The sequence below is a fragment of the Gopherus evgoodei genome, chromosome 1, assembly GCF_007399415.2.
Source record: "Gopherus evgoodei ecotype Sinaloan lineage chromosome 1, rGopEvg1_v1.p, whole genome shotgun sequence".
Classification (NCBI taxonomy): Eukaryota; Metazoa; Chordata; order Testudines; family Testudinidae; genus Gopherus; species Gopherus evgoodei.
Window position 1 is genome coordinate 100,974,598 of NC_044322.1, and position 19,659 is coordinate 100,994,256.

At 42.4% G+C, this 19,659-nt stretch overlaps 1 protein-coding gene across 1 annotated transcript in view; it reads right to left on the reverse strand.

Moving 5' to 3' along the window:
* The window catches only part of FGF14 (fibroblast growth factor 14), a 704,926-nt gene extending 686,475 nt beyond the window's left edge, over nucleotides 1-18,451 (reverse strand). The window contains exon 1 of the mRNA XM_030568088.1: nucleotides 17,607-18,451. Within this exon, the coding sequence (XP_030423948.1) occupies nucleotides 17,607-17,814 (208 nt within the window). The 5' untranslated portion in view covers nucleotides 17,815-18,451. The remainder of the gene's footprint in view (nucleotides 1-17,606) is intronic.
* Between the last annotated feature and the right edge of the window lie 1,208 nt (nucleotides 18,452-19,659).

Below are 19,659 nucleotides of genomic sequence, written 5' to 3' on the forward strand. Positions count from 1 at the left end.
CAAGTGACAGTTCCAGCCTGCTTCACCTACTTCCAGCCTGCTTCGCATTACAAAATAGTGTCACCGTGCTTAACCTTGGATCAGAAGAGTGTCAAGTGCATTCCACACCTATTATTATTATGAATATACAGCATCATAAATGTGCATGGCATTTCCTCTTCCCCACCCTTCTTCAGTTCCAGTTGAGGTGGGAAGAAGAAAGACTGCCACTACTCTGTGGGTTTGGGACTACAGAGAAGGCCTCGCCCCCAGCGTTCCTAAAGCTGTTGGGAAGGAAAGAGAAGCTTGAAATGCTACAGATGCTCATCATTTGGACAGCAGATCTGGGCTTCCAGCAGCCTTGTATAGTACACACAACTGCAGGGGGTGATGAGAAGGCCATGCCTCCAATCCCAGGTTGGAGAGGGAGAGATATGTTTGAAGGTAGGCCAACTCCTGTCATAGTGAAACTCTGCTTCTAGTGAATTTTAGTTGTGTGGGAGAGTGGACAGAACCACAAACACCACTTCAACACAGTGGATTCAACTGTGTGCTGTTCTTTGTGTTCAGGTGGCAAGGTAGGGATGTATACAAGTTACAATTTCATTTCACAGCAAAGGTGAGGAGATCTTTTTTAATTAGAACAGTAAATAATCTCTAATTAGATAACTATGTATCGAGAGGCAGCAAAAATTTGACTAGTTACTCATATTAAACTGTTAGGAATAGAATGGTCTTCTTTAACAGAACTCTGGCAGAAAATGTAGAAACTACAACTTATTTCTTGCAAATAGTACAATAACAGCTTCTCCAACTCTAAAACTATGGTCTTTCTTTTTCTGTTACTAAAGAGTAGAAGCTGAATACTGACACAAAATGAACTTGTAAAAACTTTAACGACATCCTTTCACTGTAAAAGAATTTCCTCTTGATGTACGGATGTGCTCCAGGAGCTGCCAAGGCAAAGATCAAGTTTTAGTCACAGCTGATTTCTAGCCCTAATGTAATTGTTAACGTAGGGTTCACCACTAGTCTAAATAGACTGTCTATAATGGGATCCCACAAGCTCTTCTGAAAACATTGTACTGGCATCTGACCCACTATATCTCAATGAGCTGTATGAGAGTTTTCAGAAACACTCTGGCTTCTTGAAAGAAAACAGAAAGAACTGTCAAATACAACAGAGCCCCTGCTTCTAACTGCTCCTTTAGCCAGATTTTTATGTTCTATTCCCACAGTCTCTCACTTCATAGTTAATTCAAAACTGTGTTTTGAAGTCCATTGGTGAAAGTACGATATATAGGCCGCATACACAGAAACAGCCAATTCACTAGCTTCTCTGGCCTTTCAAAAAAATTAAATCTCTAAACCTACATAACTAAAAAAAAACTAACTAAAAATTAATATTCTGGGGGCTGCATTTTGGAACAGTACTTTTAACATGAGCATGTCACAGATTTCTACAACAACAGTCAGATCTTTCTGTGCTAAGTAAGAAATTAATTGTCACAGGATGCTTGTAAGAGATTTAGAATATTATTACTGAAGACCCTCTAAGCAAGAAATTGTTGATGCCACTTACAGTGGAAAAGAAGGGAGTGGATGGATTGCTTATTAATTTGCATAAGCAAGGCACTGAAGAGGTTACAATTTTTTTCTTTTAACGTTTCTTTATGAAAGTGATTATCCAAGAAGTGTCCTAGAGCTTCCTGTTACATCTAGCAAGACTTTGATTTTACTGACTCCTACACTGGGGTCCACTAGCACATACTCCTCTGCTCACATGGAGACCCGCTGATGAGTGGATACCAATGCAGGACAGGGCCACTGACAGTACACTGAAAGGGAGAGTCTATTTTATACCATTCTATCTAGCCAAGGATTGCAAATATTTTGAAAAGTCTTAATGTGCTTTCCCAGTTCCTCAACGGTGGCACTGAGACTTCTGAAATCTATTCACATACCACCGAGACCTTTTCTGATTTCCACTGAGGTGTAATACAAAATAGAGCACAAGAAAATGAATGTGCAGAAATCGCTGTTTAAGAAAAGAAGCCTAATCCTCTTTGAGAGGGAAACCCAAAGGAAACACACTTGTGCCAGGGAGAAATTCCATAGTTCATTCACTACTTGTTCTATATTGTTCCAGGATTTTTGTAGTTTTATATTAGTGCATTATACATTAATGCCCTGGAGTGAGAGTGTCAGGAGAACTGTTTGTTTTGTAAACTAATCACTATAGCTTAAAGATTGAAAGGAGAATGGAGTCGGCTCAGACTGCCCCAAGACCTGCCCAAACAGTTGTGGATTAGCACAGATCCAGTTTATCTGTAGATCCCTGTTCTTCTATGGACAAAGCCCTCTGATCCATCTGGGGACTCACTGCTGAAGAAGAATGGAGCCAGGAGGCACAGGGGCTGGGGATTTGGGTTATGAGTAAGGCCTCGGTCTTGCTGCCTATTGTCTTTCATTTTAGCACACTACTGTGTTTTGTCGCATAGGGCATGCTCTGATATACTCCGTAACCTTGTGATAAATTCAGACCTAAGAGGCAGTAAACATACAGGATGGCAAAGCATTGCAGCTAACCCTGAAGTAGCTAGGCCAACCAGAAAAATTAAAATCCAAAGCAACATTTATGCATTTCCAGTCCCCTTCTCTGAAAGGAGAAAAGACAATTTCCCATCCCTCCTAAAATCTACAGATGGCATGTAGACTCCGCATGAGCCCTGATCATCCCAAGAGGCTTCTTTTCTCTCCTTTCTCTAGTGCCTTTGCCTCCTCAATCTAAAACTGAGGCCTTCCAATGTAAGGCTGCTAGCTAGCAAGAAGCTTTCCAAAAGATGGAGTAAAGCTGGCTCTGTTGGCTAGCAAGGCAGAAAGGCAGCCACTGTAAGTAATAGCCAAACTATAAATTGTGTCTGTCATGTGTGAAGCCAAACCTGAGAGGGGTTGCCTACAAAGGAAAAACCGAATCGAGATTTTTGAGGTATTTAGGAGAACCCCAGAGTAGTCTGTCTGAACCCCCTTGGAGTTACTGACACCCATCTGAGCCCACACTTTGGGACAGTTATGAGGGTCATTATGTTAGTGTGATACTGATTTGAGTAACAGTTGCCAAATGACCTAGTAAACTGAGAAGTGTTTATACTGAAAGTCTTACTTGTATATTACTAAAAGTAGTTTACTGGACTAGATGGTTTGATTTGTTTTTAAACCTAAGAATGGTTAGTCATGTTATTAGTGGTTTCAATAACCCTAGATCTGTGTAATATACTCACATGCCAAATCCAACACCCATACTGTGCTCTATTTTAAGACAGCACAAATCTATGTGCCATGACCACAGCTTATCACAATTCCTCTTACTGCAATTATTCAAAGATTCAAAACAAGAAACATCTTTTCTGGTTAATTGCAGCCTCCTTCTTTGCCCCAGACTAAATATTGATACTTTGTTCTTTCGAATATATAATTTGCAAATGAATGGTTGTGAAAGAACAAAATAAACAAACTGTTTAAATTCAAGCATTCAGAGTGGTTAGTATTGAGTTCACTGACAAACGTAGCCTCTCCATCCTAGGAGAAAAATATTAAGAGATTTCCACCAAGTACAACATGCTGAATTTTTCCAAAATTCAAACAAACAAGACAATCAGGACTACTTTGTTATTTCTGATTTTCGTTAAAAATGAGTGAAATTCATTTTAGTATAATAGGCCACTCTATGTAAGCTCTTTGATGAGAGCACAATAATTTATTACATATTTGTACAGCAACTAGCACAGTGAGGTCCAATTTGGTTGTGGCCTTTAGATGCTACCACAATATAAATGTTAAATAATAATAAGAATTACTCTTTCCAAACCACTTGGTGCTTTAAAATGTGTAGAAGTAGCCATGTGGGAAATTTATCCTGAATAAACTAAAAAATTATCTAAATTCCTCTAGTGTCAAACTCTTCTATATCTTTTAACGGTTTCACCCATCATGTCAACTCTCACCTGAAATTTTATGTTTTGTAAAAAATAAGGTATACAAACCCAAAACCATTAGAAATATATATTTACCGTACATTTAAGAGTTCCAGTGTAAACTATATTTTCAAAGAAACAAAACATTTCCCTGCAGCATTTTCAGCCCAAATCCTGTAGCACTGTGAGTGTATGAGCACCTTAATTTCTTTTTAAAAAGTGAAACTTACTAGTATATTTTCATTCCCCATCATGGCAGTAATGCATGTGTGATGCTGGCCAGGCCAGGTGCCAGCTCTTGCCAAGGCTGCAGGCATTAGCTAAGAACTGACAAACTCATAGCTGGAGACCAGACTGGTTCACTTACGTGTTAGTGCTGTTCCATGTTATAGTTCTTATAAGACTGTATTTAGTGTTTAGACTCTATAATAAATGTTTGTAAATTGCTGCATCCATTAATCTTATTTGTAATGTCTGTTTTTTTATTTATAACTTTGAAAATGTTTGCTCTAAACTTGTGAACAAAGATGGGAATGGTGTTTCCTCAAACCTGTCCAGAAGAACTATCAAAATTAGATGGGCCGTGAGGAACACCACAATTCAAAGGATTGGTTAATGGCCCTATCACATCTTAGAAATACTACATGCAAAAGAAGCTTGCCCTATGGAGCTGGAGGCTGAATGAAGGAAATAAAACAAAGACACAGGAAATGTTTTCATCTTTTTGCTGTCTGAACTCTTATAGGCCCAGAAACACCCCAGACGAACCAAAGATCCCTAGGGGTCTGCCCTGAAAGACACTTTGAATTGACAGACTACTAGTACACTCTTAGGATTTAGATTGCAACTCATGTGTTTACTGTTGCTTGCTATAACCTGTAAATAACTGTTATTTGTTTTCGCAGTTAATAAGCCTTTAGATCGTTTATTATAGAATTGGCTACAGGCATTGTCTTTGGTGTAAGATCTAGGGTACCACTTGGTCTGGGGTAGGTGACAGGTCTCCTGGGACTGGAAGCAACCTGAATATTTTATGATTTTTGGTGTAGGTGGCTATTTATCATTAAGTCCCGCTCACCTGGGTGGCAAAATAGACTGGAGAAGGGGACTATCTGTGACTCCATGATGAAACTGTTAGTGATCCAGGAGTTCACATTTGTTACTGATTTGGTAAAATCTAAATTATAGAACACACCACCAGTTTGGGGCGTCTGCTATGAGGCAGGTACTCATGGTCATGAGCCACTCCAGACAGTGTGACAACATGTATGAAGTAAACAGCATAAATAGCTTTAAAAAATCATTCACATTTAGTTATCTTTGTTGTTACCAGTAATACTGGTAAGGAAACCAGTTCTAAAAATATATGTTTACCATAAAAGTGTCCCTTAAAGGTCAGGCCTATTTGCTCTTCTGTTGGACAGTAGCTTAAAGAGCTTCTAAACTCAGCTCCCTTCAGAACAGTATGTTCTTCTCTAACCTTTCCTAGCTACTGTACATCCCTTGGGTCCCTTTATTATTTAGTTTACCATTTCTTTTGTCTCCTCGCTTTCATTTCCCTCAGAGAATAAGAGGGAGAGAACATGCCACACTATACCAGTTTGAGCCATACAGGACTTGAAAAAAATCTCTCTACTCTTTTAGCAGAGCATTTTTCAGCTTTTTCCACTATTTATAAAAAATTGTGTTACCCGTTTCAACTTTCTCCAGCTCTACCAGAAAATTCTCCTATATGTGATTTGTTACAGGGCACACCACTCACTGTCAGCCTGGAGCCTCCCCCTGGTACTCTGGGAATTAGCTTGAGGCTGACACACACTCACCCCATCCACAGTTTGCACATCATCACTCTGTCTCTGCTGTCTGCCTGCTGCTTCTCCTATAGTCTCAGGAGCCATGGTGTCCTCTTTGTGGCTCAGTCCTCTGGCCACGTCACTGTCCATGTTCCCTCCCTTTCCGGGGAAGGTTTAACTCCTTAATAGTCCTAGGCACTCTTCCCGGTCACTGCCTCAGTGCCACTCACCCAGTGGCTGGACCTCTCTTTTCTCCAGTTTCTAACCCAGGGACCCTGAGCTCAGCAGTCTGGGCCTTCTCTTTCTTTCTCTTGCCTCACTGCTCTACCTGTGGGTTACTTCCTACCACTGGTTCTCCTTTTCTTCCTGGGCCTACCAGTTCCCACAAACCTCCTACCTCTTCCCAGAGAGTGACTGCAGTCTGAAGTCTCCACTCTTCCCTTTCTCTGGGAGTATCTGCCTTTTCCACCTATTCCTGCTCAGCTAACCCTCATTAATTAGTTTCCTAATTGGTCGATTGACCCATCTTACCTGCATTAAACCCTGCAGGGTAAAAATGGGGTAGTCACCCCATAACATGACTACAGAAGAGCATGATGTTCTCTTTCCTTGATCTTTGTACTCATCTTCTGTCCCAATCTTTTGTGTCACCATCCTCTATCCCAAATTGCTTCCACTAACAGGCACTGTACTGTGTTCAGTAACCAAGTCAGTTCTCCATCCACTCAGCTAGCCACTGAAGTGAATGGCAAAATGCCCCCTGACTGCAGTGAGTGTGCCCTTTCTCCGCATATTTACTCACTGTGCACATTAGTGTTTTTTCCTACAGTACATCAAAATGTTCCTAACCTGGTTTGTAGAACCTACATTCTCCTTCATCTGCATCACTGGCTCCTCAGCACCTTCTGGAAGCTGGTCTATCTGAGATGTAATGTCCCCCACCCAGCATTCAGGAGGCAATGAAATTAAAATCACGACTGTTCAGTGAAGACCCAGATATCCATTTGCATGTCCTCGGGACTGGTTTGATTTCCCTCATTGTCCTTAGACATGCGCAGCACAGTATACATTTTTTACCCTGCTACACCATATTTATTTGAGCATCCTCAGGAACTCCACCAGAGTGTATTTTCTTCACTATTGTATGGCATTTTGATTCTTGAGATGGACATTTCTGCTGTCAATGTGCTAAAGAAGCCAACATTTTTTAATGTACCTTCCTGCCAACTGAATGTTTTCATCCAGGAAACACATCCACATCCTCTATTGCCCACAAATCCTAGGATTCATCCCCATTTCGGGCCAATAATCCTCCATCTGTACCATTCCATATAAACTATGAAGAAAAAGCCAAAATTAAAAAGAATTGGGAACATAATATCAGATGCAGCTAGCCAGTTCTCACTATCACACACGCACACCCTCTGACTTCTTGCCCAGTTAAACTCAGTAACTCATATGGACGCACTGAAGAATTTTGCTCTTACCCAGACAGATACAGTGGCCCAAGTTCAAGTCTGTTGCACTTGTTCAACTCCACTGATGTCACTGGGATTGAATATCCAGAATTAGGCCTTCCTTAAAAATGTGGGACTTTAAATACATGAAGCATACTTCTCTGTAAGACTTTGTTCTTTTTCCTCTTATTTACCAATCACACAAACGGTTCTCACTCACCACCTAGAAATCCAGTCTGAACTACAAAGAAAAATCTAAATGGCTATAGGTTCAAAAGAGCCAAAAGAACTGTTTGATTTGCAAAGCTACTCTTGCAGGTATTTCTTTGTGGGGCGCATGGGGAAGAGTTTACGTAAAGAAAAAAACCTCAGGATATAAGAGAGAACCCTCAGCCCCAACAGGTTTCAGATTTTCCAGTCAGCGCTCAGTACTACAGAGTACAGAAAGGAGAAATGGATTCAGTCAGCTGTTTTCCAAATACCTGGACTCACTAGAAATGCTCCAGAGGTCAGCCGATCATCCCACAGTATGTTACAGCGGAGGGAAGAGCTGCAGAGGCCTGTTCTTCAGGGAAGTGGAGGCGTAGGGTTCTGCTGTACAAGAATCTCAGAAGCCTGGTCCCCAAACACAGCAGTAGCCCATCATTTTTCTTGCACTGGAGATCTTCCACATATCCACGAAAGAACCAGAATTTGCCCTTTCATCTCTTGATTTCTCCTAAAGATTTGCTTTTCTTTTATGGAGTCAGTGCCAGTTGCTTTAGCACATCCACATTTACTCAGTTTCAGCACTTTGGCATAAAGTGGGAAATTCACCATTTAGATAGCTCATGCCCAAACCCTTAGAAAATTAGGAAAACCCACAAACTTTCCTCTCATTAATAATCAAGTCACCAGCAATCACTGCTGTGAGCTCACTGTCACTGTCATTGGCTGAATCTTAAAAAGCAGTGAAAGACCTTAAAACCATATTAAAAGAAATTAGATGCAATGGCTATTTTTTCCCACATTTTTAAAAACCAAGTACAGAAATGTGAACTGTCTGACATAGACCACAGTAAAAGCACTATATCTGGGGGAAACATGCAGGGTTAACCTTCAGTAAAGCTATGGAATTGGGATGGACCAAGGCCAGATCCACAGATTGGGGACAGGACTGAGAGGCGAGCAAGACACCAGCAAACTTTAGAACTGCAGACTCATGCAACCCTGTGCCTGCAGTTGAAGAGAAGGAGGAAGGCTGCTTGGTTTGGGAGGGGAAAAGATCCTGTCTTGAGAACAGCTGGGGAAAAGTGTCGAAGGGGCATGAAGCTTTGGGGTGTCTTCTCACAAGTTTAATGGATCTGAGCCACAGATAGTGACGATCTGCTCTTAGCCAGGAAGAATACGAGTTTCGCTATTCCTTAGATAAGACCTATACCCTAGTCTTTCCTCATGATCTTCTACTATAACTTGCGCTAAGTTTTCTACTGTTAGTTACCATTTGCTTTTGTCAAAGTCAATGAATTAACTCAGAAAAAAGGAATTAAGTTGTGAAAGTTACCAACAACCAGTACTATAATATTGTGTGATATTTCTCGAAGGCCAGATAGAGATGGAAACATTCATTTGTGCATTCAGTCATACAGCGTTGAAATGCAGTGAGCATAAATGGGACATGCTTAAGAAAATAGATTTACTGAAGAACCACAACCATGCACTGGCAAACTTAAAAATTTAACATTTTCATTTCAAGTACTCATTAAAGTACAATGGCATTCTTCAGTATTTCCTTTTCCAGCATGACTTGTACCAAGAAATCTGGATGTAAACAGAAGTCTTTGCCCTTATAAGTAGCCTCTTCCTTTTGCTTGATCCATTCCATAATCCAGGATGTTTTATGTGACTTTGGGGCTCAATTCTGCAGACCTTTGCACACACAAATAGTCCCTACAGCATGCCCATAGGGAAAGGAATTAGGGGTCGGGGGAACAGTTTGCAGGAGATGATGCCTTCTAATCATATGGATCTTGAGGATCCTCTAGATTCCTCTAGATCTGTGGAAGTAGTAATAGTCTACATACACGGATGGTCTCCCTTCCTCATGGCCCAATGGCTGCAGCAGCAGCTATTCTGTTGCTGGCTAGCTCCATCTGAATTACCCTCAACAGACCCTCAGTGAGTTAATCATATAGCTTCAGGCTGTATTTACTCCCAATCGAGGTGAAATCCAGGTTTTCCATTGACCTCAGTGGGACCAGTATTTCCTCCATACAGGGAACTGTACATCTGGTACTAGTTCATCTCTTCCTCATCCCTGTCACCCAAACCCTGAGAAGCCCCAGCTCCTCAATGGGAAAGTGAAGAGAGTGGGGTTTGCGGAAAGTGAGGTGTCTTAACGTCTTTGTATCTGCGGAAGCCCAAGAATGCAGAAGGTTCCCTGGAGGAAACATCCTTCGCCTCTGCATGGGCATGGAGATATCTGGAGGGCCCTCTGTATGTGTACCATATCTGTGCAGCCCTTTGTACCACATAGCATTTTACGGGATGGGTATTCTTTCAGACTGTAAAACTGCAAAAAGACAAGTGATATTTGATTTCATTATGACTTTCCACAAAATAGATAAGTCTAATATTGTACCTACTCACATAAATACAGGCCTTCCTGGACTCTTACCTAGAACAAAGTGTTCTTACAGGATTACAGCTGACCTGTATCTCTATCTCATAGCAAACCAAAAACAATTCCAACAAGGTTAAAATGTTTAACCCTGGAACTATTTTAGTGTCAAGTGGGACCTATTTAATTTTAACACCACAAATTGATTAAGCCAAATAATTTCCAAGAGATTACTTTTCATATGCAAATATTAAAATAGCTCAATAAAATTCCTCATACATTTTCCAATTAAAAATAAAGTAATTGGGGGAAAAAGTCAAAATAATAACGTATGGCTGTTAAAATCATGCTGTCAATTTCCATCGCCAGTTGTCTGTCATTTACTGCTATTCCACAGCACTATTCCATTCTATTTTAAGAGTCCATTAATTAAAATGATGATGCATATCCAACTCAGTATGTTGCCTAAACAAGTCTGCTGAATTTTATTACAGTAAGCCTTTTTATTCTGACTTCTCAAGAAGTTTTTCACATCTTCAACTGCTTGCATTAAACATCAGCTATCTAGGCAATCAATACTTTTAATGTGATATGCTAAAAGCAATATAAAAACAATATTCTGTTTGTTTATATATATATATATATATAAAAAGGCTTTCACTTAATGATTCTTGGGAAGTTTCACTCCAAAGTGAAGGTTCTCTTCTGAAGGGGGTGTTTCTGTGCTGGATAATAGCACTGACTTTATTTACTATGAATACTGTATTACCTTTGGTGCCAAGTAGTTTAAAGAAAATAGGCTACGTACCTACATTTTGTTCACTGTGGACTCAGGCCTACAAGATGGCCAGCACCAACTCCCATTGGGTTTAGGATGCTCAGCATCTCCAGGAGTGGCTCAGTACTGTGCCAAATCCAGCTCCACAGCACAATAAATTAGTTTTTAAAATCCAGCACCTCAGCACATGATCGGAGATAAAAATATTGGCCACCCACTCATTTTGTCATTTCTCACTCCTTCACTTGTTCTAACACTCAAATCACACTCCTCGTGAGGAGCAGACACTCTCCGAACTAAATCTAATGGGCCCAATCCTGCAAACCTTATTTCCAAACATACTGCCTTACTACTACACACAGTTCCCTCTTGAGGTAAGTGGCACTGCACAGCTATAAGAATTACACCCTGGTTTGTAGGTTTGGGTCCATTAGTGGTTGAATTCCTACACTAGATCCCCCCTTTTTTCCCCATAGATGAGAAAAACAGAAACAAAACATTAAAGTTAACATAAATTTTGCTATCAGATATACTATCAGTCCATCAGGCCTGGTAACTTGGATACCTAATAAATCAGAAGAAGCTGTAAAAAACAGTGGAACTGTGCAATGTTCAGCCACTGTTTGGTATCTTTAAAGAGGGGGAAATTGAGGCATGGGGGAGTTAAATGATTTGTCCAAAAACCACAGTGGAATCACTGACAGAACCAAGTACAGAACCAGGTCTCCAGTTTCCTAGATGACAAGATAGTCCTCATCTAAACTCTCTTCTAGTAGGCTTCATACCCACAACCTCTGAATTTGCTAACGGTTTTAGGGATCCAATGTAGTCTACTTCAGCACAGTCATATCTTTAATTCAGCCACATTATTTTACCTGACAACTTGCTGCAACACTTCATTCTCCAAGATGAGTAAGTACAAGAAAATTACAGAACATATTACTTGAGAGGAGGGCAGGAAGGGTTATTACTTTTATTAAAAAGGTAAATGAAGTCTTTCTGAAAATCTCTCCACTTCAAATAACTTCTCTTTTTTTTCCAGGTTATATTTTTACAGACATTTAATGGATCTTTGTCAAGGGCCAGATCCAGAATTTCTTACTCAATCCTCACTCAGATCTGAAGTCAAAAGCAGTTTTACCCCCAAACTGATGAACCTAACCTGCTTATAGATATTTAATTTACTTATCTTCCTCAAATGAAAACTGAATAATTACAAAATTAAACCCAATATGGTCTGTATATACATTTTGCATATTTTCCCTAAGTCCAAATGATCCCTTTAAACAGTAATTCATTTATAAATGGCATATCATGAACTGACATTGAACTAAGTGTAAGCATATGTATCATGTAGGAAGATTCATGAGCAGGAATATATTTCACCCTTTAACAAGTGCAATATGCAATTTACTTTGATCATAGAATAATTAAATTTATATAAATTCAGAAAACATATTCCATGGAGGGCAAAAGCGTCAGTGGGTGAGATAAATGTAAATAGGCCATTTTACATTTGAGTGCTCTTGGAGAAAAATGTACTGTGCAGCTAAAATCGATATCAAATCTGTATTCTATAGTATTAACACTAAAAAGCAGCATTGACTGTAATGTGAAAGAAACATCATGGGCCCAATCCTGCAGTCCTTAACAGGCAAAACACCCTTTGGTTTCTAGTGGGTGGTTTGTTTTCTATGAGTAAGGCGGCTGCAGCATCTGACCCTAACTTAATTATAACTCAAACAATGACACACCACAGGCCTGTAAAATGCAGAGCCTAAATCTGTGTTTTAAACAATTCCATTTTTGCATGGTTATGTTTATAAACTTCTTCAGAACAATATGCAATTATTAAAGAACTGTATTTTTGGAGGAGGGGGGGATGAAGAAAGAGGTTATAAAGCAATTGTCTGGAAATCCCATTTTTTCAATATTGGGATAGGATTCAATGTTTGCAGTTGGCATTTTCTTCCTTTTAAGTGGATATTGGCTTGAGAATGGTCCTTGATTGACACTAATGGAAACTAAATTTCTGTATCCTCAAAATATTTACAGTCTGTATAAAACATTCATGCCAGCTCCCCCACAGCTATCTCTCTTGAATTTAACCTGGAGAGAAGCCTCTTCATAGGAAGGAATGGATAAGAACATTTAATACATTGTCTTGCTGCTGAGACAGAGAACAAGGGTGGCAAACATGATAGTGATTTCTGTGACGGAAGCCCCTGTGCATTAGGAAATGGACTGAAACAACCAACTCATCTCCCATAGACACCCAAACAGCTGTTGTATGGTACAAATTTCAGTAACTGACAATCTCAATTAAATTTGAACCAAAAGCCTAGAGGTTAGAAAAATGTCCCATTACCAATCCTTCAAGCCTTAAAATAATTCCATAATCAATACACCCTCTAACCAAACATATGCACAGCTAGGGCCTGATCCATAGCCCACTGAAGTCAATAGAAGTCTTTCCATAGACTTCACTGGGCTTTGGATCAGGCCTTTATGGCCTAGATCAGTATAAAATGTTCTCTAGGTCCTGATTCTCCATTTCCCTACACCTCGTGTAGTAATTTCCACCACTTTAGAATGGTAGCATTTTACACCCAGTTTGCCTAGGGGGAACTGACTACACAAGCGGCAGGGGAGTGGAGAATGAAGTCTTGTGAATCTAAAAAGATTGCAATGTTTACATTATTGACAGACAACAGAAACGTCAGTTCATGTGTATTACTGAATTTTAAAAAGCTAACAAGGAAAACTCTTTTCAATTGTACGTAAAAACAAGTCAAATGAGTTCTACAATTTTCTCTCTTACAAGAAATGTGAAGTAGATAACAGTCATGCAATTTTAGGAAACAAAGACAATTCCTCTTCCCAGATCCATAATTTGAAACACAAATGTTCTTTAGCTTTCCCTGTCCTGTTAGAAATAAGCTAAAACTTCCTGACCTGATACTGACATGATTTGTACAACTCTCTCTAGACCAGAGTCCTTTACTTTATTAATGTTGGCTTTCTCTGAAGTGATGCCTCGTGTCAATAACTATGGAAGGGCTGGCTTCAGAATTCACTGGGAAATAACAGAAATTGGGATGGAGCATGTGGATCCTGATCAGGAGGAAGCTAGGAGATGGATTTCACAAGGGGGAAGTTACAATTAGAGTGGGAAAAGAAAGGAGTATTTGAAAATGTGCAGTCCCGGCTGCATTTTCTGAAACAGAGCTTCTCTTAGCGATAAATAGTTTAAAGAGTGACAAACATGCTTCATAACAATCAGTGGATCTTAATTGCTCAAACACTTACCAGTGCATTTTATTCAGCACTTAGCACTCCATACAGAATTGTTACCATTCATCCTTAGAACCCAACCCTTTATTAAAAGCTTGCATCTGAGTCAATATGATGACAGGCAGGTAAGTCCACGCTTTGCAATGTGGCAGATTCTCACACAAGGTCCCAGTAGGGATGGGCTCAGAATGAGTATATCAGATGACTTGGGCTGCCCTAAAATTTGTGAGTGAGGAAGAGAGTGATGCGTGTGCCACATAGGAGATCAGAGTAAAGGCAGAGAAGAGCACGAGAACAAACATGGGAGAGCTGGTCTGTTGCAAAGACAGAGGGAACAAATAGTTTACACCCAGAACAATGCAGTAATCAGTTTCCAGTAAGCAGTATTAATTACCAAAATATCAACTAATCTAATCAAGAAGATTAGTGTTTAATAGTCTCTCCAAGTAGCCAACGATTGTTTAATTTTACTTGGAAAGGGAATTTAGAGTGGAGGCAAATGCTTTGGTTTAAGTCTCTGTTTTTGTGTTTATGTCATAAAAGAATGAAAAGTACTTAGATCTTGTTGGATCAATAACTAGAGTCAGAGACCACAATATCACAAAACACGACTGAATGGATAATAGATATTTTGGTGCTCAATTTGATGCTTGTTTTGTTTAATCACAACACAAATAACCGCTAGAACATAACAAAATACCTTGCAAATTTCCGATATTAACCTCAAGAGCTTAAAAACAAACATACCTATAGCATGTAACATTCTTACAGAACTCAGCTACAGACTAATAGGCCATAAAATGTGACTACAAAACTTTAAAGCTTGGGACAAGAAGTAATCTAATACCTAAGCTGCTGTGGTATACCAGACACTGACAAAGAAATTCACTATGGTAATGCCACTCCCTGCACACTGCCAAGTAGTTCCGTTAGAATCATAACCTATTTATCTCCTCTGAGTCATAATAACAAACTGATGAATGATCAGTATTTTTCTCTTGGGCTTATTACAATTAGGAGGGGAGGGGAGTTTGACAAGATTTCACCTTAATTGATCGAATAATTTCTTAGGAACTGTGAACCTTGGGATCACAGACTTGCATTTTAAAGACTTTATCTGGAGCAAGAAAAGAAGTAAAAAACTTACCCTGTCCCTGCAACAAAAAGATTATAGAAACAAGGGGAAAGGATGGCAAGTTTTGGAAAGCAAAATGGCTTGAAATACAGTAGTAAAAGTACACATCAGCAAGTTTTGAAACCCCTAATTTGGATTGTATTTTTAACAGAGTAAGGTTCAAGCAACTGACACCTGTTGATTTTGTTCTTGGCCACACTTTGAATTATTCCATCACCTACCTGCCCAATGTTTCAGCATTCCCAAACTAGAATGTGAATTGCTACATAATGTTGTGACAAGGAGTCCGGTGGCACCTTAAGGACTAACATTTATTAGGGCATAAGTTTTTGTGAGTAAAAAAACACTTCTTCAGATATTTGGACATAAGTTTTCATGGATAAAAACCCACATCTTCAGAGGCATCCGATGACGTGGTTTTTTACCCACAAAAGCTTATGCCCAAATAAATCTGTTAGTCTTAAAGGTGCCACCAGACTCCTTGTTGTTTTTGTGGATACAGACTAACACTACCTACTGATACTTGACATTATGTTGTGCCATTTGGGATGCTTGTAAACAAACAAAAAATCAAACGCCTGCTATATTTTCCCCAGAGGAAGAGGAAGTGTAACAGACCACTTTTAAACAGGGAGTAAGGGGAAGCAAGTGCTTCAGATAAGCACTTCAAATCACTAAGCTCCCCACAGAGACTATTCTTAACCCCTCTTCTCCCCACTAAAGGGAAGATGCAACACATTGGCACCTAGGCGTCTAGGCAACTCCACTCTCTCTGTGCAAACTGAAACGTCTGGAAACAAGCCCAGGAACACTTCTGTCTTTGAAAGGGTCATGAACTCGTTAGGGGAAAACTGGCCTGAAAGGCGCATTTCTTGTGCTTGCAGGGTTAGCCCAAAACGCCCATTCCCCCCTGTATTTGGGCGACCAAGTCTCTTGCTCTTACCTGTCTGTCACCTTAACCGTATTGCCACGTAGAGGCCAAGGGGTGGGGGCGGGGGAAGTAGGTCAGTTTGTCAGTGGCCACTGACTGCCTCTGCTTGGGGGCTCCCCTGGCAGGGAGGGCAATGGGGCGAGGCGAGCAGGTTGCTTTGCTTCGCCGCCCGGGAATCCATGGGGCTGCTGCCCGGTTTGGAAGTTCCCTGCGCCAGGGGGAGGCTCGCGCACTGCAGTGCGTGGGAGCGGGTAGGAGCTAGCTCAGCGCTCCCCTTACTAGCCAGCCTTCTGCGGGAGGCTCTCCGCCTGCTTCCCCCAGCCCGGCGGCGGGCTGGGGCATGGGGGCCTCTTTGGTATGCGGAGAAGGAGCTGCTCCCTGCCGCTGCCGCAAAGCGCGCGGCGCCGAGGGCACCAGCCCGAGCTGACAACCCGCCTGGGCGCCCATCTGGGGCTCTGCGCCCTGCTTTGAGCTGGGCCCCCGCTGCCTGCGCCGAGGCTGCTGCTTGGGGTGTCAGGGAGGCAGCGGGAGCTTATGATCTACTACACTGCAGTGCCAGCGTCTGGAGCTGCCACTGCAGGGCAGCCAGCCCCGCTCACACCCAGCCAGCCCCTCCCCCCCAGCAGCACGCACACCTCTCCGGGCTCCGCGCCGCTCGCGCTCTCCAGGGATTGCAGGCGCAGCCCGCCACCCCAGGAACGCGAGCGCAGTGATGGACGCGCTCGTGCAAACACAAGCTCTGGGCTCTCGCTCTCCTCCCGCGGCTAGTAATTCCCCGCCAGGCTGCTTCTCCCGAAGACGGAGAGTTGGCCTCCCCCACCCTGCTGGCCAACGGAAAGCACTGAGAAGGGGGAGCGGGGAAGTGCCCCCTTGGGCTGAGATCGGGCTGCCCAAAGCACCTGCATTTGCATTCCTTTATGTAATGTACTGCAAGTTTCCCCGTTGGAGCCTGTTTGAATGGAAGTCCATGACCATCACACTACAGCAGAGAGAACAGACACAGAGAAGGGAGTGGGGGTGGTCATCAAGGAGGCGTGAAGCAAAGAAATACACAACAAATAAAAGCACTCAAGCCTCTGCTGCTGCTGGTGGGCCGGGCTACTTCGGCATAGTTTCCCTCGAGGCACAAGAAAGTACCCCGGGTCTGTGCCGGAGGAGGGAGCGTTAGGGGAGAATGGTGCGCTTCGGGGCTTGTATTTCACTCGGGAAAGGTGATCCTGGGTGGGAATATTGTACAAGCTAATCAGAAAGTCTTGGGCAGGACCCGAGTGGCATAGCCCCTGTACAGGAACTAACCGCAGGCAGGGGATCTCGCATCAGCCAAGAGCCCCTGAGCCCTCTTCTTCGAACTAGCTGCACCTGACCCTAGGGGGAGGGTTGGTCGAATATGACAATCTTTCCTCTTCGGTAAAATGGGCAACAATATAAAACTTTCCTTCTCTCTGGACATGCCCCTCCTCCCCCCGAAACCAAGAGAAGCATCCTGGATTTGCATCGTCGCCGAAGCTAATCTAAAACTGCTCCTTCATACACATATTCACATGGATGTCCGTACTGGCCTGGTTATATTTCCCTTTCTCCCCTTCGCAGGATTGCAGCGCTAGCTCAATGAGCAACAGACAGGATAGCATCAAAGGAAAACAGTGCGATGCAATGTATTGCTTACCAGTTGAGTTCTTGTTTTTCTTAAGACTCTTGCCACAAAGACACTGCAGCATATGCGATCCTTTGCTGAAAATGTTCCAAAGAAACCACATTGATTTGGGCGAAAAGCAATCCAGCAGCTTATACACCCTGAGAAAGAAGAGATCCTTGCGGTTGCATAATAATAAGCTGGGATCAGTTCTCCTGAAGAGGGGCACCAGTTTTACCATAGAAAAATAATTATATTCCGATCTTCTCCCAGTTTTTTTTTCCTCACGTGCTCTATTTCTTTGAGACTTCTCAATCGATGCTTTTTGCAGCCAGGTTATCCCCCTAGATCAACACTGGATAATTATTACCAAAAGCGTGAACGAGAAATCCTTTTTCAGCATGAAGCCAAACGAAAAGTAAGGTAAAGAAATCCCAGCTGAGGCCAATAACTAAGCAGAGACAAAAGATCCCCAAAGAGAAAACCATAGCCTGTTACTCGATTGCTATGAGGATGGGTGGATCTGCAGAACAAAAGCCAAGACAGGATTCATCCTACTGAAAGACTGCCATTGTGCTGCCCCTAGGAGAGAAAAAACACACAACCAGTACGACCACCCAGATCAAGTCTGATTGATGAAGATGTATACTCCCCTCTTAGAGTGTTGATTTTACCATCAAATCCCAGTGATCTGTGTAATCTTATTGCACCTGCGGGTCTCAATCACCCTGCAGAACAGATGCAAATCTAGCCCTTAGCAAGATCACAGTATGTGGAGAGAGAGACAGATCTCCTTCCTTCCTCTCACTCTCCCTGCTTCCAAAACCCGTGTGCATTTGGAAAAGATCCCTCCCTGGATTTCGCTCCTGAGCCTTGGATGTGAGTTACAGGCATTAGATAGAGTAGGAGGAGTTGAAATTTGCATTGAAAGACTGGCTTTCCATGACGTAGCCACGTGCTTCCAGGCCTGTCACCAGTGAGATGCTTCAGCCAGCCCAGGGAAGGCAGTGTCACTGCAGTCTCTGCCTGCCCTCCTCCCTTCCTCATCCCCGTTCCCCCGCCCTCCCCCCACTCTGTCTGGGCTGCCTTCCCCTTGCTGCAGCTTAAAATAATGGTCACACTCTGCCACTTTTACACCTGGGTGAAGTGAAACCCATCCCCCAGCCAGGGAGGAAAAGAACCTGGCATCGCTTCTGAGTGGAGAGAGGCAGGCTCCTGTCTGCAGACCTTTGTCACTTAAGGGGATGGCAGAGGAAAAACCTTGGTCCAGAAGCTCAACTCAGGGAAAAGGGGCCCTTTCCATAGGCAACCTCTCTTGGTCAGGCTCAGCCTCAGATTTCTTTTTGCCAGGCCTGTAAAAATTTTGCCACAAACTCCCCTCTCCCCATACTTTCCTCAAAATTACTGACTCCTCTCCCCACCCTATCTTCCTATCCCCCCACACACAAGCCTGCACCCCCACCAAGCCTGACTTTTGTCCACCAGGCTCTCATCCCACACTGCATTAACTCTGTGCTCATGAAAACCAGGAATAGCTCCTTTTCCAGAGTCTGTCTCTCTGGGTTTTGTGTCAAATGTGTTTTGTAAACCCCTGCAGACTGTAACCCTTTGGGGGCAGTCCTTTTGCTGTGTGTTTGTACAGCACCCCGCTGCTACAAATAAATACAATGCAAACAATAACAGCAATACACTGGTGACCTGAACTAACAGAGGTCTGGGCGAATGCATATGCTACTCAGGTATCACCCCTAGGTTTGTCATACAGTAATGTTGCAACCAGCCCCTTATGAAGCTCTCCAGTGAGCATCACCCTCCAGTTAGCCTTCCCCCAGTAATGCCTAGACTGGAATCTGTATGAGGTCTGAGACTCTGAGCACTGCTGTGGAAAGTGTGCCTGTGAGCACTGCAACTGGACCTGTGTCTGGCAACAGTGGCTACTGACTCAGACTGGAAGTTGATGCCCATGCTTCTCGACCTCACCTTTGCTGCAGCACTACATGATATCTGGGTATTGGAGGGAGTCAAAGGTTATAGGAGATGTGATACAGAGAATGAGTAAGTGTGGCAGACTGAGAATGAGGCAGAG